Source organism: Natator depressus, chromosome 11 (assembly GCF_965152275.1).
Source record: "Natator depressus isolate rNatDep1 chromosome 11, rNatDep2.hap1, whole genome shotgun sequence".
Taxonomy (NCBI): Eukaryota; Metazoa; Chordata; order Testudines; family Cheloniidae; genus Natator; species Natator depressus.
Genome location: NC_134244.1, coordinates 60,084,851 through 60,102,797, shown reverse-complemented (window position 1 = coordinate 60,102,797; position 17,947 = coordinate 60,084,851). Strand labels below are relative to the sequence as shown.

At 43.1% G+C, this 17,947-nt stretch overlaps 1 protein-coding gene across 1 annotated transcript; it reads left to right on the top strand.

The window, feature by feature from the left end:
* Positions 1–90: 90 nt before the first annotated feature.
* LOC141996144 (alpha-aspartyl dipeptidase-like) lies at positions 91–12,784 on the top strand. Its single transcript, XM_074967963.1, has 8 exons — positions 91–285; positions 2,371–2,459; positions 3,775–3,849; positions 6,094–6,173; positions 8,405–8,578; positions 10,316–10,375; positions 11,660–11,742; positions 12,613–12,784. Exons 1-8 carry the CDS (start codon positions 185–187, stop codon positions 12,689–12,691), a joined length of 741 nt encoding a protein of 246 aa, XP_074824064.1. The 5' UTR covers positions 91–184; the 3' UTR covers positions 12,692–12,784.
* Positions 12,785–17,947: the final 5,163 nt, after the last annotated feature.

Here is a 17,947-nt window from a genome sequence, read left to right as displayed (position 1 = left end):
GCGGCGTGGCGCACACAGGGTTCCCGCCAGACCCCTCCCCGCAGCTGCAGGGGCCGGACTCCGCGAGCGCGGGGAGCCGCAGAGCTGCGAGGGGAGGGGCCGAGGGGCGGGGCCGGGGCCCGGGGCCGGGGCCGCGCGCTGGCTTCCGCCCCTGCTCGGCGGCGCTTTACACCCGCCTGCTCCGATGGGGGCCCCGCGGCGGCTGCTGCTGGTCTCCAACTCCACCCTGCGCGGCGGAGGGTACCTGGGCCACTGCCAACAGCAAATCAGGCGCTTCCTCGGGCAGTAGGTGCCAGCGACCCCCGCCTCGGCTCTCGTGGCTCATGGGGCCGGGGGCCGCTCGCGCCCGCCTTCAGCCGGCCTCCGCTCGCGCCTGCGGCGTGTGCAGAGCCGGGGGGCTCTGCTGGGGGCGGCTTGTGCCCCCCCCCGCGCTGTCCTGGACTCTGGGCGCGGCGCCTGCTGCTGACTCGGGCCGGGGGCTGGCGCGGGGCAGTGGCCTGAGCGGAGAGTCCGTGACTCGCTCCCGCGAGACCCCCCGGCGGGGCTGTCAGTGTTTAGCCCGGGGCCCGGACAGCCAGCAGCGCCTTCCGGGCGTGCCCCAAGCCTGGCGCTTTCCGGAGCGACCGCCGGAGCCTGGCTGCCCGGTTCCCGAGCGTTCCGCTGGGAGCGGGGCTGCCCAGATCCCCTGGGCGGCGTTGACCGATCCCCGCCGAAATGCCGGTCTCTGCACGAGGGTGTAAACTCGTGGCAGCCGCCTGTCTCTGTCGGCTAAGCGCTGACGGCGTGTGCCGCCCTGCGCGCTTCGTAGCGGGGTAGATCAGTCTTGGTGCTCTAGCGAAGGGAACATAGTGGTTACGCTTTAAGCAGGCATGTCCGTGTGCTGGGGGTGTGTGTATGGTGGGGGGAGAGGCTAGTGCATGAGGTGGAAGGGCTGCCTGGACCCTGAGGCGCAGCTGGATTCCTGGTATAGACAGTGGAGTTGCATTGGGACTGGGGCCCTTCTTGGGGCATATGGAGAACTGGACAAGAGACTGGTACGCTGGGAAACAATGTTGCCGTGTTTGGTTTTCAGAGACATTCGTAGGGCTGAACACAGGCTGATAGAAATGGGAGTGTAAATCACGTGTCACACAGCAGGCATAAGTTAGTCACAGCCTGAACTTTATTCATTTTTAAAAGGTTGTTAGGACCCATTATCACAGGGGTGGGCAAACTTTTTGCCCCGAGGGCCACATCTGGCTATGGAAATGGTATGGCAGGTCATGAATGGTCATGAAATTGAGGGTTGGGGTGCAGGCTGTGGAGTGGGGCCAGAAATGAGGAGTTCAAGGAGTGAGAGGGGGCTCCGGGCTGGGGCAGGGGGTTGGAGTCTGGGGTGGGGGGCTGAGGGCTCCAGCTGGGGGGTGTAGGCTCTGGGGTGGGGCTGGGGATGAGGGGTTGGGAGTGCAGGAGAATACTCCAGGCTGGGACCGAGGGGTTTGGAGGGTGGGAGGGGGATCCAAGCTGGTGCAGGGGGTTGGTGCACGGGAGGGGATCAGGGGTGCAGGATCCTGGCAGCACTTAACTCAAACAGCTCCCGGATGCAGCAGTATGTCCCTCCTCCAGCTCCTATGCGGTGATGTGGCCAGGCAGTTCTGCACGCTGCCCCATTTGCAGGTGTCACCCCTTCGGCTCCCATTGGCCGCAGTTCCCGGCCAATGGGAGTTGTGGGGGCGGCGGCAGGGTGTAGAGCCCCCTGGCTGCCCTATGCGTAGGAGCCGGAGGGGGGATGTGCGGGAGCTGCGCGGAGCCATGGCACGCACAGAATGGGATAAGCCCCCAACCCCGCTACCCGGCTGGAGCGATGGAGCAGTGCAAGCCCAGGAGCTCGAGGGTCAGATTAAAAGTTCTGAAGGGCCGGAGCAGCCCTCGGGCCGTAGTTTTCCCACCCCTGCATTATCAGCATTGTCACGGAACATGATTTGGTGACGGTCAGGTCTTTGGAAATCAGATGCGGTGGGTGGAAAAGTAGGAAAAGCAAACAGTTTCTTTTTTAAAATAAAAGGAAGGAAGAGGAGCGCTGCTTTATCTTAGGCGTTTTTAAAACTTCCTCTTGGTTGTATCAGGAAAAGCAACCCTTCCCTTTCACCCCGTTTGCGTGCAACTTTATGTCCACTCACCAGTATGAAGCTTTCATCACCACTTGTGATCTCTGCATTTAACTCCAACTTGTTAGGTCACAAGGAAAGTTTAAAGGGGGGTAGGGAAGAGAAGGAAGCCAAGTAGGTAAAACTTTGGGTCTGCTGTTACAACTAGTTAAGCCCACATAACAAAGCTGGTGAAGCCCAAACTGTTTGCCCAAGATGTGATCATGTTATCTGTCTTTCCTAGGAAAGTGAAGAGAGTTTTGTTTATTCCCTACGCTCTTCATGATCGAGATGCCTATGCCAAGACCGCAAGAGAGAAGTTCGAAAGTTTAGGTAAGAAAGCATCCTGCTTATGGACCTGGAGTTTCTGTAAGGGGGAGTGGGGGAGAATCAACATGGTGACTTATTAAAATATTTTGCATTAACTTTAGTTCTGTGGGTTTTTTCTGCTGAATAGACATGCTAGCTTTTTCAGGTGGCCAGTATCCAGGAATAGAGGCTGTTGCATGACTTCTTTTTCTGTCTAACTGGGGTACAAGATCTAGTTAAACAATTCTGCCCTTCAAAAATAAAACAAAAACCCCATCAAGATCCATTTGATCTGGCTTTCTGTGAGGGATTTATGTAATAATCTTCACTCCGCTGGGGTGTGGGATTTTTGACCACACGTGAAAAAAATTGTTCACACGGGTGGCGTGTGGGGTTTTTGACTCATGAAGAAAAATCTGTTGAACTAGTTCAATTCCACTGTAGTTCAGCTACTCGCTAGTGATAAAAACATAGGAATTGTAAGACCAGTGGTCTGTCTGGGCAGTATCCTATAGATACTTCAGAAGATGATACAAAAAATCTTGTAATGGATTGTTTTGTCATAACTTGCTCTTAGGGGAAGTTTCTTCTTTATCCTGTCCGATCCAGTGGTGGATATTTTCATTCATTCAAACTGTTTTTTTTTTTTAAAAAACTCAAAGCTTCAGTAGGCTAAGGACTTAACATTGAGACATAATGGTATTGTAATAAATCACTGTCTTGTCCTGTTCTTACTCGTATTTTGTTTGCTCAGTGCACAGAAGTGGTTACAGCAGATGTTATCTTTGAACTGTGGATAATGATACCTAACAGGCCACTTTCCTGGGTGGCTCCAGATAACAAACCCCAACAATGTAATATGAATAGTTCATTTATTCATTCCAGTGTGTGTTTGTCTGAATAGTGCAAATTATTCCTTTCCTTGCCTTGCATTTTTGCACTGTATTGGCCAATCCTGTGTTTCTGTTAGGGCTCTCTGATATTTTCCACATTCTCCCTCATCCTGCTTAGCCTGAATAGTTTTGCCTACTCATCTTTAAACTTTGCCACTTTCCTCTTAATCTCCTTTTCCAGATCACTCAAATCTATTTAAAACCACCATTGCTATAATAATCTTGTGGGGCACATACCTCTTAACCTTTTGCCAGGCTGAAATTGACCTTCTCCTCCTATCTTCTATCTCCTAGCCAGCTTGTACTGTACGACAGTACTTTGCATCTCAACCCCTGGCTGCTATGTTTCCTTAGTAGCTTCTTGTAAGGGGTTTTGGACAATAGGTGAGACTTATCTTTATTTAAATAGAAATGGCAAAAGTAGATAAACAAATGTTTTCTTGTAGGATACGAGTTAGAAAGTATTCATGAATCTTCAGATCCTGTAGAAGCTGTAAGGAAATCTGAAGCAATATTTATTGGTAAGTGTTAGTTTTTGGACCTTTTCCCCCTAAAGTATAACATGGAAAAATTAGTGCAGTCTCACCCAACACTTATATAGGAGAAATGGGACTGAAGAACCTGATTCTGTCTAAGAGGGCTAGTCATTAAAAACTGCTCAGATAAGTAAACATTTCTAGTTCACAGTGGCAATTAAGAGTTCCCTTTCTAATTAAGATTAGGAGTGTATATTGCGGTGGGGGCTACATGTTAAGACCTGATCTTGCAGAGACTTAGACATTTCTCTGCTTATATTGTTGTGTGTTTTATTGCATCTGAACAATGAAAACTGACACATCTGTTCCAGGGTCTCATGCACTAGGGGAATGCTGAAATGTTGGGAATACAAAAATTCTATAAGGGTTTGATGTCTGTCTCAAGATCTCTCAATTTAAAGAGAATCAATTATATTTGAAAACCCCTATAATTTAGGCCTAAACTCTGATTGGCCCTCCTAACAACATACTGCACTGTCATGGGTTGGGTTGGATTGGACGCCTAAACTAAAAATGTACTTGAGGCAAAGGCAGAACAAAAAGGGATAGTAACAGAATATTGCTTTAAAAAACCAAGAGAATCCAGGCTGTTTCCCATTTGGTGGAGGCAGGAATAATAATGTGACTTAAATTCTTCTGGAGTTAAGGTACTGTGACTGAATGCATTGTCTACACCAACCCTTGCTGAGCATAACTTTAGACTGTAGCCCATAAGGCTAGCTTGCCTTTATTATATTCTTTGCCTTGCCTTCATTATATTCTGCCTTTATTATATTCAGCACTAATGCAGGAAACTGACAGGTTTGTATCCTGTAAGACATTGGCTTCAGCAGTTAGCATGAGGCTTGAGGCCTATGAACTTTGGCACAGATAAACAACCCAAGGGGAACTGGAAAGAGTATAAGGGGAATTTTGTCAATAATGGCATCAGCCAACCACAGAAACATGAGCTGAAAACCAGCTTTGGAAAGTTTTGGGAAGAACTTCCACCCACAAGAGTTCCATGGCAACGAATTGACATAGAATAAATTGAAATAATTAATTTACTAACCTATATAAAAGGAGGACACCAACATTAGTAGGATGAGGAAATACAAATAAGGAAGAGAGGAGAAACCCTATTGAATATGCATTAGACACAATGGTGTCAGTGTAACATATTGTAAGAGTTACCTCCCAGCCTGTGGGTTACATCTTGCTCCCACTGCCCTGTGGAGGTGCCAGAATGATGGCCATTGGTGATGATGAGGAAGGTAACAAAGATGAGGAAGATAATAGCTAACATTTCAGGTTGTTCTGTAAGGGATGGCGTGAGCATGGATGCTCAGATGTACTTTCTGTAATATCTCTATCTACCTTACTGAGTTAGTGTTTGTCTGTGCTAAATGTATTATTAATCTATTTGTAAATAAAGAAGAGTTCCCAACTATATAATAATCTGAATAATACTGGGGCTGAGCTCGGGACAGGAACCTGTCTATCCTCAAAGTGATAACTGGGGATTCTTAAGTAATCAATATAATTAATACATAATCTATGGATCAGGTTACAAGACCTAGTTTTCAGTTTATTTGTAAATGCTTCAGAAAATGCTCTTGCTCTCTAAGAGCACAAGGTGTAGTCAAAGCATAAATGTTGACCAGGAGGGTCTAGTCTGCTTCTTGTACAGACATTAATAAACTTCTTCTAATGATGACTGTCCAAAGTAGTAAGTGCAGTTGCTGCATTGCAATCAATTTGTAGTCACAGCACTGAGCCTGCTAAATTCACCAAGCTTTAATAAAGACACTTCTCAGAGTGTCAAGCCCCTACCAATTAGATCTGATTCTTGCCTTCTCTAAATTCTGTGTCCCCGTAGGAAGGAATTATCTTCTGTAGTTTGAATAAACAGAAGATTGAGTTTTGGAGTCATCCATTCTTTCTCAGACATCAAATCTTCCTAAAAACTGGAATGAGATCACATCGCTATAGTATAGGATTGTGTTGAGACTAATAATTTTAAAACTTTACTCGTGCATATTAGACTAGTATCTTCAATTACAGTAGCTAGGGTAAATGTGACATTCTCTAGGGCATAAACTGATCCCCAGCTAAGGTCAGTATTCCTTTGAAGCAGCTGGCTTTATCTACTACTGCAGGCAGGATACCAACTAGATGGCCCATTAGGGTCTTCCAATCTGGCAATTCTTACAGTCTCAATTAAGGCAAAGCTACACTGTTTTCCTGCAGGTGGTGGAAACACATTTCGGCTCTTGAAAGCTCTTTACGACAACAGTCTGCTCCAGGAGATCAGGAAAAGAGTTCTTGAGGTAACCTAAATGATTCACAAACTAAATTACAAAGGGCATGGATGGATGTTGTTTGGCTTGTATTCCTTAGTGTTTGTAGAAGCTTTTTTAATTGCTTATACATGGTTGCTACACTTCAGAATACTGTGGTTCAAGCCTGGAGCATATGGCACATACCATTGCAGAAGATTTTATCCTTATGTGTAATAAATGTTACAAAAGATAAGGCCTGAAGGAGCTGCCAAATTGAAGAGAGGGCTCTTATCAAATACTGCTGACTTGGGTCATATTAATGATATGGCTGAGAGTAATTGAGCAACTGCTTTCAACCTAGCAAATCACGTGGATCAGTTAATTGATCTCTGATGCAGCACAGCTTCTAGTCCATTTGAGGTACACTCAACATCTCTACTGAAGACATGCAGCTAAAATGATACACAAAGAGAGTGCTTGTTCCAGCCACTTCAGGAAGAGGCTACAGATTTCCACACTATTTGGGGTGGTTTACTGCAGTCCACACAGATGGAGCTAAGGTGATGGTGGATATAAGCAATGATATTATGTTGATCCAAATAGCCTCATCAGAATGACTCCTACACCAAGTTCTTGCTGTTAGGAAAATTCCTGACACCCAACACTAGGTCCTTGTTAGAACAAGGAGCTGTTTTAAAAGGTCTAACATTCTCTGTGCTTTGCATTGGTCTGGTGGCATAAGCTCCCTTGAACTATTCCTTTTTACCTTCAGAGCTACTTCACTTCAGCGTGAAGTTGGTAGCTTGATGTTTTCCTGAATTATTGGCACCCGCCCCTTGCTGGTACTTTTGGGTGGCACACTTAGCCTACATTAGCTAACATCTCTGGGCACAAATGAACTCAGTTCTTTCCTTCTGAGGTGGAATACAAATATTCTGTCCATGCAGAGCAGAAGTATTGATAAGAAAACGTGAACGTTGCTCTTCCCAAATGTGAAGAGGAGGGTGGCGTTGTTTCCTCTTGTCTTGGAGTCTGGAGGAACGGAGGAGCCAGTTGGGAACCAGCACAAACTCAAAATTGGCATCCAGGGGAAATTGAGACCCAGCTGCTGGCCTCTCTTCTTGATGACACTTCCAAAGGGAAGGGATAAATCAACACCCCAAACTAAGATGCTGTTGATGTGACAAAGTTGACTGGAACTGTCAGAAACTGAAAGATATGGCCTTTTGAAAAGACTTTTTTACTGATACTCTAGCCAGGAACTCAGCAGTCTGACTGTCAAAAGGAGAACCAGGCTTTAGTTGTGGAAACCTTGAAGTTCTCAGCAATTTTGTACACCTATCTCTGTGAATTAAAGGCCAGATTTGTAAAGGTATTTAGGTGCCTAACTCCCATGTGAAATCAGTCTGATTGGGAGATTATATATTTTCAAAGAGATGGTCCTAAGGAAAGTAGTGATTTAAAAACCAATAAACAGTAATCACTTACCTCTCCATTCAAACCAGCATGAAATGTTTTTCCAGCAGGGACCTTCAATAGTGAATGTATTGCAAATTCTGTACTTGCATTATAACAATATTAACTTTTCAGAACTTCAGATGGTAGTTAGAATTGCAGCACTCAGCTCACAGATTGTTTAAATTGGTGCAACTCCACGGACTTCACTGGAGCTATGCAGATTTACACCACTGGAGGATCTGGCCCTTACCTGTGTTTAGGGTTAGAAGTCTTGGGGCAGAAAGGTCTTAACCTCCAAAAGCACCAGTGGCACCAAAAGTTTAGGCTACTTTGAACAGGATGAAAATGAATTCATAAAAATATAATAGGCACACTCTTGCTGTGCTGCCAACAGAAGCAACCCCGGGACATGCTTGGTAAATAATCCTGAAACAACATAAGCATAACGTTGTTGAAGAACAACGTCTTGAAGAACATATGTCTTCCCAACAGAGAGTACTGACAGAACATATGCACTATCATTTCCTACAGAGTTTGACGCTTTAAGGCACAGGATTGAGTTTATCTGGATTCAGTTTCAGCTCTGCCTCAGAGTACGTAACTTTGAGGCAGCTACTTCACCTCTACTTCCCCTCAACTTTCCCTATCTAGCATTAAAGATATTATAGTTGGGGAGTTTGAATTCACCAATTTTTTTTGCCTTTTGAAACGGTCTGAGAGAAGGGATGTAAAAAGTAAGGTATCCGTCTCCTCTCTGAGATCAAGAACTAAGTTTCTTGCAGCAATAACAGTTCCTATTGCAGTGCTGCTTTATCTTCCAGGATGGAATTCCATACATGGGGTCCAGTGCAGGAACGAACGTAGCTACTGTCAGCATCAACACAACCAATGACATGCCAATCGTGTACCCACCTTCTCTGCTGGCCCTTGGATTGGTTCCTTTTAACATCAACCCCCACTACTTGGATCCAGATGTTAACAGCACTCACATGGGTGTAAGTAAAGTACATCTCCACCAGCTGCAGAGCTAGTACACTAAAGTATGAGTATAATGTGCATATGCTGTGACTTGTAAAGCTTGCTGCTGTCTAGCAGCTGCCTGCTGGAGTTGTTTGAAATGTAAATGAAGCAAAGGAACCTTTGTTACAGCCAGCCTCCTCTTGGAAGATTTTCCTTGGGAAGGTTACCTGGCAACAGTATTACTGAGGTGGAACAAATTCTGATGGCTAATTCAGGCCTTTTGATGACAAATACTGTTATTACTGCTGACATGTACTGCTTAGGTGGGCAAGGGAGAATACTAAAGGGCAAACTTAAAACAACTTGAATAATGATACCTGCAGCATTAGGTAAAATGCAATATTTCTGGAAACTTTCACCATAGACTAACTTGCTGGTCCGCTATGACATTCCATCTAGAACATCTTGAGGCTTTATACACATCTACACATTGATTTTGAGACTTTCAGGTCAGGGTGGAGTGAAGGAAATCCCTGGTTTACAGAACATGTAAGGGATAGGGAAATTATACAACCCACCCCAAGGCACTTAAGCAATAAACCTTAAGTTCTTAGATAAAGTGAGCACAGATTGTAAATGGAATTTAGAGTGGGAAATATTCCATCAAATATAGAGTCCATATACTTAGACTAAGGTGCAGAGCTGAGAATTTAGGTCTACTCAGTAAGAACCTAGGAGAATTTAAATTGTAATAGCTGAACAAACCACCTATATTTTGCAACTAAGAGCACAATTCCTGGGAATTTTGCTCCTATGACACAAAGTACTTCAGCCTTTTTATTTACAAGGATGGTATCTGTCCGGAAACAGCAAGTCTCCTGGAGACAATAAAAGATACTCTCCATCTCAGAACCATGGAGATATGGAGGACCCAGATCCAAACTTTTAAAATGTAGGTCTGTTTTAAGATGTGGATATACAGGTACACTTAAATCAGTTTTGCAGGGAGAAAAAACTGTCTGCGGCTCTCAAGGCAAGCTAACAGTATTTTTTACTGCTCAATTTTCTGCAGAACTTCTAGTGGGAAAATCTGTGTGGGATATAAATGCTTGTCTCTGCCCTGTGTGTCCCTCTGACCTTCTCAAATCCTTCTGTCCCTTTGTGTCCTTCTATCCCTTCTTTGCGCTTGCTTATTTCTGTCCCTCAACTCAGGAACTCCAAAGGAACGTGGTTACATGGCAGAGTTCTCTGCCAAGGAAACCTGATTAGGGCTTTAAATGTCATTTCTATTAAGCAGAAATATGTAGCTAGTTCAACGGTGGAAACCTTGTCCCCTTTCTCTGGAGGCTCCTATCTCCTTCATTCAGAAATAACTTCCAGAACTACCTCCAGCAGATGAGGGAGACCAATATTTAATCAACTAGTTCCTTAACCTTAAAATAAATTGAAGTGGAACCTTAACTTAGATTTTTTTGTTTGCAACATTTTAACAAAGGTTAGTATTTGAGATACAGGGTGAACTCCTGGCCACAGTGAAGTCAGTGGGAATCTTGCCGTTGACTTCAGTATGGCCAATATTACATCCATAAACTTCAAGCAAATGAAGTTTTTCAGTTGGGAATGATACTTGCCGATAGGAGCATAAGGAAACAGCATCAAGTTAACATTTCTTGAAGTGCTTTGTGATATTTAGCTAGATGGTTCTAAATTCTAAGTACTCATATAGCAGAAATTACTTAAACCTAGACTCACACTAGATCCTACTATTCCAGGAGACTCGTGCGGAGAGGATTCTTCAGTATCATGAGGAACCAAACACCCCTCCAGTACTGGTGAGTAATACATCCCAATCAAACTCTCATCTCCAGAACTCCATCATATGAATGCACCCTCTCCAATCAGGTATTGAATTTTAGATGTCTTAATCTTTCCCATGTCCTTTCCATCGTACTGTAAGGCTTTTCTATCCGTTTTCTACCACGGAGACTTTTCACTGCTAGCTTCAACCTTGTTCAGGTTGCTCTGATCTGCATCCTGTATATTCAAGGCCTCTCGTTGTATGCAGGAGAGACCCTGTATGCAGCACTGCCTCCATCTGCAGAGAGTAGAGCAGTGGTGCCCAAACTCTTCCTGTCATGCTCCCATTACCAATAGTGGAATCTGTCCATGGCCCCCTCCATTACAGCACAGTTGGCTCAGCAGAGGAGCTTAGGCTGAAGGCGGAGTTGTGGGCAGAATAGGGGACGGAGTGGAGCTGAGGCCGGCGGCAAAGCATCTTTGTCATTAAACACTTGTCATGACAACACACTGCTGTGTAGGAGGTCAGCATTCGGAGGCTTTCCATCCTAGCCAGCATGTCCAATCCCTGCTGTCTGAGAAATACTGAGTTGTGGTTACTAACAGACTCCACTGGTTGCTGTATGGCAATCTTGACAAACTAGACTTTGAGAATGGTAGTAGTTAAAGCTAATGAAAGATCCCAGGGAACCATTTTACTTCCCCTTCATGTGTTTTAAAGACACAGTGAACTGATTCTAGAAAGTGAAATCATCCTCCTAACACTAGCTATGACTCACCTACTTTGTCCTAGTGCCTTCATCTCTGAAGTGCCATCCTTATTAGGCACAGGTGATGGAGTCAGCATACAGGCAGTTCTTACATTATTTGGGTACAGACAACATCTTGGGAATTGCCCATCTGAGACCATACTCTTCACTGTGAGAACTACTAGGTAAAATAAACACCAGGCTGTCAGATGAGAGTCAAATGCTTTAAGCGAGCTAAAATAAAACAACCCTTAAGGTAACTTGTGGTTAGATGGTCAGAGATATTTTGTATTATCGCTGTCTACCTTACTGAGTTAGTCTTTGTGACTGTGCTAAATTAATAAAATACTTGTAAATACAGAAGAGTTCCTGTAGTGAGTGTTGCACCTTTGCACATTGAGATTCCCAACTATATAATAATTTGAATAATAGGGGCTCTGCTCTTGGGACAAGAACCTGTCAATCCTCAAAGTGATAACTGGGAATTCTTAATTTAACTGGGAATTTAACTCGGATCTCTCGTTTTGGAACTCAAGTGACAGCTAAGGGTTTTATTTCTTGTCAATTCAGGGTTTGCGTGAAGGAGCAATGTTACTAGTGGAAGGAGACAAAGCCACCCTGCAAGGAGTAACTGGAGCACGGTTGTTTCTGAGGTATTCAATTTGCATTCAGTTCTGTGTGGCTTTTAATCAAAGTTGTGTTTTTCTTCCACAGCAGAAAGAAGACTGATTGTGGGGTTAAGACACTGGACAGGGACTCTGAGATCTCCATTCAGTTGATAGCTCTGTTGGGTCTTCCTGTGTCAACCTACAGTAGGGGAGTCATTTAATTTCTTGCCTCCATTTCCCACTTGTAAAATGGGAATGGTTTGAGGTGGGATAATACTGTAATAAAGGGGAAACACAGATAAAGCAAAAGTTTTGGTTGCATTTGTCCTTTATACTGGCACCTTTGTGGGGTATTACACCTATTCACACTTACTGGGCTACAGCATGCCCTTTCAAAAAATGAGTTACAGCTGTGTGTACTGGTATATGAGTCTTACTAGTTCAGGGCCTGATCCCCTAGGGTACATCTCCAGTGCAGCTCAAGCTAGAGTGCTAAAAATAGCAGTGTACCAGTTCCAGCTTGGGAGGCTTGAGAGGGCAAGCTGTAATGTTCACATTGCTACTTTTAGCATGCTAGCTTGAGTTGGCCTGTCCCAGGCTGGGAGACTCACTCCCAGCTACACTGTAGACATAGCAATAGTCACTTATTGGATGGTATTGGGGGCCAGACTGAGTCCTAAAAGCCTAAACCTGTAGTTCTTAGTCGCATGAGGAAAAACTATGGCTTGGAGTAATGGTTGAAGGACTAGGTCATAAGGTTCAATACCTAATAGCAGGTACTCCAAGAGTTCCACATAGCTTCCAAAGTACACAGATTCAAGGACCCAGCTCAAATAGTAAAAGGAAGCAAAATAGACTGTTCACATTTCTGCTTTGACTGCCAAGTTTATAGCATGGTTCTTATCTTTGTTCCAGAGGTGAGAAACCAACTGAACATGAGCCTGGAACAGATTTCAGTTTCCTCCTGACCGACAGTAACTCCCAGAAGCCCTAACCTTTCCTGCTGTGAAACACCAGATGCTAAAGGAAGATAGTGAAAAGAGGAGCTCCCAGGTCTGGAAAAAGTAAATTTTGTAAATAAAGCAGGATTTAAAGAACCCATTACTCACCATTTTTATTTCTGTAGGAACTGACTAATCTCAAACATTTCCTTGCAGCACTAGGGGAGAATACCCTCCTGAGGCTAATTTATGCAGGTTGAACCTCTCTAGTCCAGCACCCTTGGGACCTGACCAGCACCGAACCAGAGAATTTGCCAAACCACAGGAAGTCAATGCAAAGTGCCAACAGGTCTCCATAGATGTGGGAAGTAGGGGTGCAGGGGGTGCTGCAGTACCCCCAGGCTTTATGCTCAGCATGGCTCCCCCACCCAGGGACCCTGCTGCCACCCAGGTCCTCCCACTCCCTCCGGGAGGTTGAATGCTGTGAATCAGCTGTTCGAAGCGCTTTGCAAGCGCTGGGAGGGGGAGGAGTTGGTAAGCGCAGGGCCACCAGTGTGCAAGAGGTGCAGAGGGAAGGGGCAGAGGGTGGGAGCTTGGCACCAGTGGATGCTCCGCACCCACTAATTTTTCCCCATGGGTGCTCCAGCCCTGGAGCACCGATGGAATCGGCGCCTATGTTGGACCACGGATGTTGACGGACCAGGAAGCGCCGGATTAGAGAGGTTCAACCTGTAGTACGGTTTTAATAGTTGGTGTAGTGAACTGAGGGGTCATGAGAGAAAGCAGCTCCCTCTTCTCTGCTTAGCTGCTGAAAGGATTTGCCATGCAAGGGAATCTGAAATAGGAGCACCAGAAACCTATATCCATCTGAAGATTTTCTGGTTCTCCAGCCTTTCCTGGAAGCACAAAGACTCCCCTATTCACTTGCTTGCTGAAGGGAGCTCTGTTCCTTCTCCCACTAAAGGCAAGGGGAATACTTCCCCCCAAACTTCTTGATGTTAGCAGATTAGGAGGCCAGGTCAGAGCGGTTCATGCTGCCCAGCCTAGATTCCCCCCCCAGTGCCTATTATTTATTACCTGTCTTAATAAAAAGTGCAACAGACTAGTAATAGTTCCTAAACATTCCAACCCTCGTGGCATAGTTATAAATACCTGGACCACACCATGAAAAAAGCACAGAAATCACACATCTGATTATTATTTATTTGCTCCAGCCCCAGCTGTTATATACAAAGCTAATTTAATAATTATGTACAAAATAAGTGTGCATTTTAAAAATTTAGATTACAAATTTGCAAATACTAGAAAAAAGTGCAAAATTTTAAAACATCTTCCATCATGCTGTACAGAAACAAATCCAACATTAGCCAATATACACACTTAAAATTATTAAAACTTAGCCATTGAAACATAACATATATTAAAATAAGACAAACAGTATATACGAAACCTTAAAAGCACCCAGAAGGGATGAAGGTATTGCACAGAAGACTAACAGCAAATTCATTATACTGCCAGAAGGCTATTAGTGTTGAATATATCTAGTTTCAACTAACTAAAATTTGAGTTTATTTAAAGGCATTTTTGGCATTAAATCCATTTGTAATCATATAATTGCACAATCATAATTACTAGAATTAAGAGATGGTTAATTGTCACACTATCAATAAGGCTTAGTGTTCTGTTTCCACCAAAAGTTATAGTGATTTAAGCAAATGCTGAGGCACACCGTAGTGAGTCTCATTTTCCACTCTAAAAACTCCTTAAGAAAACTTTGTTTTAAGTAGCAGCACTATCTCCAAGAAATTGCTCAGAGAGGGTGGCTCTTTTCAGACACTATGGCCCCAACCCTTCACTGAGCAATGCCTGGACTGCTCCTGCAGAGCTCATTACAGGAGCAGAACACGAGGCAAGCTTACATTACTTGAGTCCCTGCAATTACTTCATTTAAGTTAGGATACTACTGAACACAGCTCTCATTTGTTAATGACTCAAGAAAATACTCCTACTTAGATGCACATGGGATTTCTGGTTTTAAGGGTTTGTTTCTAGGCAAATTATGGTTTCAGTTTAGGAATAAAAATTCATTATTGGTATTTGAAAATTTTCCTTGTTATATTAAAAACATTGACCTCTGCTATTCCCTCCCCAATTGTAAATTTTATTGGATATTTAATCTCACGCTCTTGCTTGGGTGAGGTCATATTTTAAAACTGGAAACCCTATATCTATCCTCACCCATAGTTTGGAAATACGATTAGAACAGGAGACCCTTCCTGCCCAGCATTTCAGAAGGATGGCTAGAAATAGTGGACAGTAGATTAGACATGAGTTTGCAATATCAGAAAGAGCCAGTAGGATTTCTATACACTAGTCACAATACCCCACAGAGCATTCAAATTTGAGCACCAGAAATGTCTAAGAGTCCAGACAGAAGCAATGCATGAATAGAGCTAGAGGACCCGGGTTCTGAGGAAAGACTGAAATAACTATACATGCACAGTTTGGCAATTAAATATAGTATGTGAAAGGCTTAGGTATCAAAGAAGACACCTCCAGTATTCCAAGGGGATATAGCTCTGTGGGAGATGAAATTGAACAAAGGAAAGTCTAGATTAAATATCAGCAATAATTCCTCAAGCATCAGGTTTATTAGACGGTAGACCTGTTTCCACGAGTAGAAAGGAAAACCCTAGCACCTGACACATTTAAAAGTAAGCTACACCAAGCACCCTACATTTAGTGCAAGGAACAATTCTGGACTGTCACCTTGGGATGGACAAAATACACCTTTTAGGTTATCTTGCTTTCTTCGACTCAGTCCCGAGGTCCGTGATGCTAAGGTGCTTTGAAGGAAAGGTGCTTAGGCTCCAACGGAAGGGGTCAACCCTACTGTACTAGCTGTACAGCTCCTGCTACCTAGTTTGAATTGCAGTAGCCTGGCAGGGGACCTGCAGGCCTTTGGAAGAGTGGGCTAACAAGGGTTATTAGAAGAGGCAAGGACTACAGAGTGAGACTGGGTTCCTCAGAATGCATGGACTCACCCACTGAACTCCCCACCTGTATTGCCTCCATTTGGTTCAGGTGTGGGCATCCAAAGAGGCTACATACAGATGGGCATTGGAAAACTCTACGACCAAAACAAGGGAGGAAGTTCACTTTGTAATACTGAATGCAACTCTTGAGATTCAGCAGAAGAAATTTTAAAACTACATCTATAAATCATTACAACCTGTCATGGGAGCACTTGATTAAGTAGCTTTCTTGTATTTACGTCTCAGACTAGTGGATCTTAATTATTTGTTACATAGCCACCCATGACTGCACTTCTACAAAGAATGACAGACTCAATAAAATGGATTAAAAATAGCCCAGTTTGCACCATTACTGCATAGCAGTATTGTGAAGTGTAAATGATCTAAGAATCACCTCTTCTACAAACTTCTTAACCCTCTTAATACTGAGCTAGTGTAGAACTATTAACATTTCAGCGTATAGTTAGTACATTCTGTTAATCAAATCTGAGATTATAGATTTGTTCAAGATTGCTGATTTGTAGAATTTAAGTGGATGTTTACAGAATCTATATGCCCAATCCTCTGAACAGATGTAGTGCTCACAACTGCGAGTCGTTCCATTGCTGTCATAGTAGTAAGCTCAATGAGCTGGTTCAGGAAAGCATTCCCCTCCGGGACACCACCTGAGTGCTTTCCAGAATTAGGGCCTTCAGCTGTTCCACAGGATCAGGCCTAACAGTATATTTAATATAGAGTCTTAGCATTTCCTCCAAATAAAAGATCAGATTTTTAATATACCCCTTCAGAAGAAAAAAATTTAACCTAGTCTCAAACTCTCTACAATACTGTAGTCCATAAACAAACATACTTCTTCAACTAAGTAACCTACAAGATGAAATCTTTTTCTAGTGGATGATATCTTTAAATGTTCTTACTTGAGATTCCATATATAGCTAACGGGTAGGATTTTCATCAGAGCCTAAGGGAATTAGATGGCCAACACCCACTGAATTCTATTAAGACACAACTATCTTAACCCAGAGTAATGGGAGATCACTCACTGGCTATCCCTTCCTGGATTGTGGGAATTTTTTTTTTTTTTTTTTTAAAGGGGATGGAATTCTATTGTTTTAATCCTTTGCACTGCAGGAGAACTCTGATTTTTAAGACATTAAAGAGGCTCCTTATCAAAATAGTCAATTCAGTAGGCTACGTAAAAGCCCATATGCCATTTAAATTAAAAAAATTATAATATTTGTAGTTAAAGCAGGTATTGAAGAAAAGCTTTGCATAGATGAATATCTAGATTAATCAAAGATCTTACTGGGTGCTTTCTGAATTAAGGCCCCCCCCTCCACAAACATTTTAAATAAGAGGAAAAAGATTGTTTAAACAGGGTTTTTTTGTGTGTGCTGGTGGTGGGAAGATAGGTGGATGATGGAAAAGATAAAGTTTCAAAGATTGCACAAGATGAGTATGATACACAGAAAATAAAGAATATACTGATGCAATATTACCCACGTACTTTTTTTGCCCTTAACTTGGACAAGGAGCATATAACTCTTTGAATGCTGGCATTTCCCAAATGAACACTTACTGTATTAGATAATTCTTCATAGTACATAAAATAATAATAACCAAAAATAATTACCACCACTGAGGCTTGCAACATTAATCGGTAACATTGATAATTAACAAATTTTATTGGAAACAAAATTATTCTAGGTTTCAGAGTAGCAGCCGTATTACTCTGTATTCGCAAAAAGAAAAGGAGTACTTGTGGCACCTTAGAAACTAACCAATTTATTTGAGCATAAGCTTTCGTGAGCTCACGAAAGCTTATGCTCAAATAAATTGGTTAGTCTCTAAGGTGCCAAAATTAGTCTAAACACTTCCCCAAACTGTAAGTGGAAGTTACTGAATACTGCTGACTGTTGAATCCAGTTTATAAATTACTAGGAGGAGATGAGTCAATATTCAGCTTTTTTTAAAAAATACATATGTTTACAGTGCTGACTTAACTTTTCTTTTAAGTCCACCTCACAGGTAAGCAATATTTTTTAGTTTCTATAAATATCACTGTGGCCTCCAATGGTTAAACAAAAGACAGAACACCTACAAAAGGGCCTTGAAAAATTCTTAGCGTTATAAAGCAACTATGTATTCAGACTAGCCTGATCTGAATTCATAGTCAGAACTGCGTCATGTCACAGCTTTACTTTCTAAAACAAAGTTAAATAAATAAATTGTAGTGTAAAAAGACTAAAGAGAACTTATATTTTGATAACTATT

What these genes read in the sequence shown, in the direction of transcription:
- LOC141996144 (XM_074967963.1), top strand. Translation starts at nt 185, where the DNA reads ATGGGGGCCCCGCGGCGGCTGCTGCTGGTCTCCAACTCCACCCTGCGC. An exon ending in ATCTGAAGCAATATTTATTG is followed by an intron (nt 3,850 to 6,093) that starts GTAAGTGTTAGT and finishes GTTTTCCTGCAG; the next exon opens with GTGGTGGAAACACATTTCGG. An exon ending in TTAACAGCACTCACATGGGT is followed by an intron (nt 8,579 to 10,315) that starts GTAAGTAAAGTA and finishes CTACTATTCCAG; the next exon opens with GAGACTCGTGCGGAGAGGAT.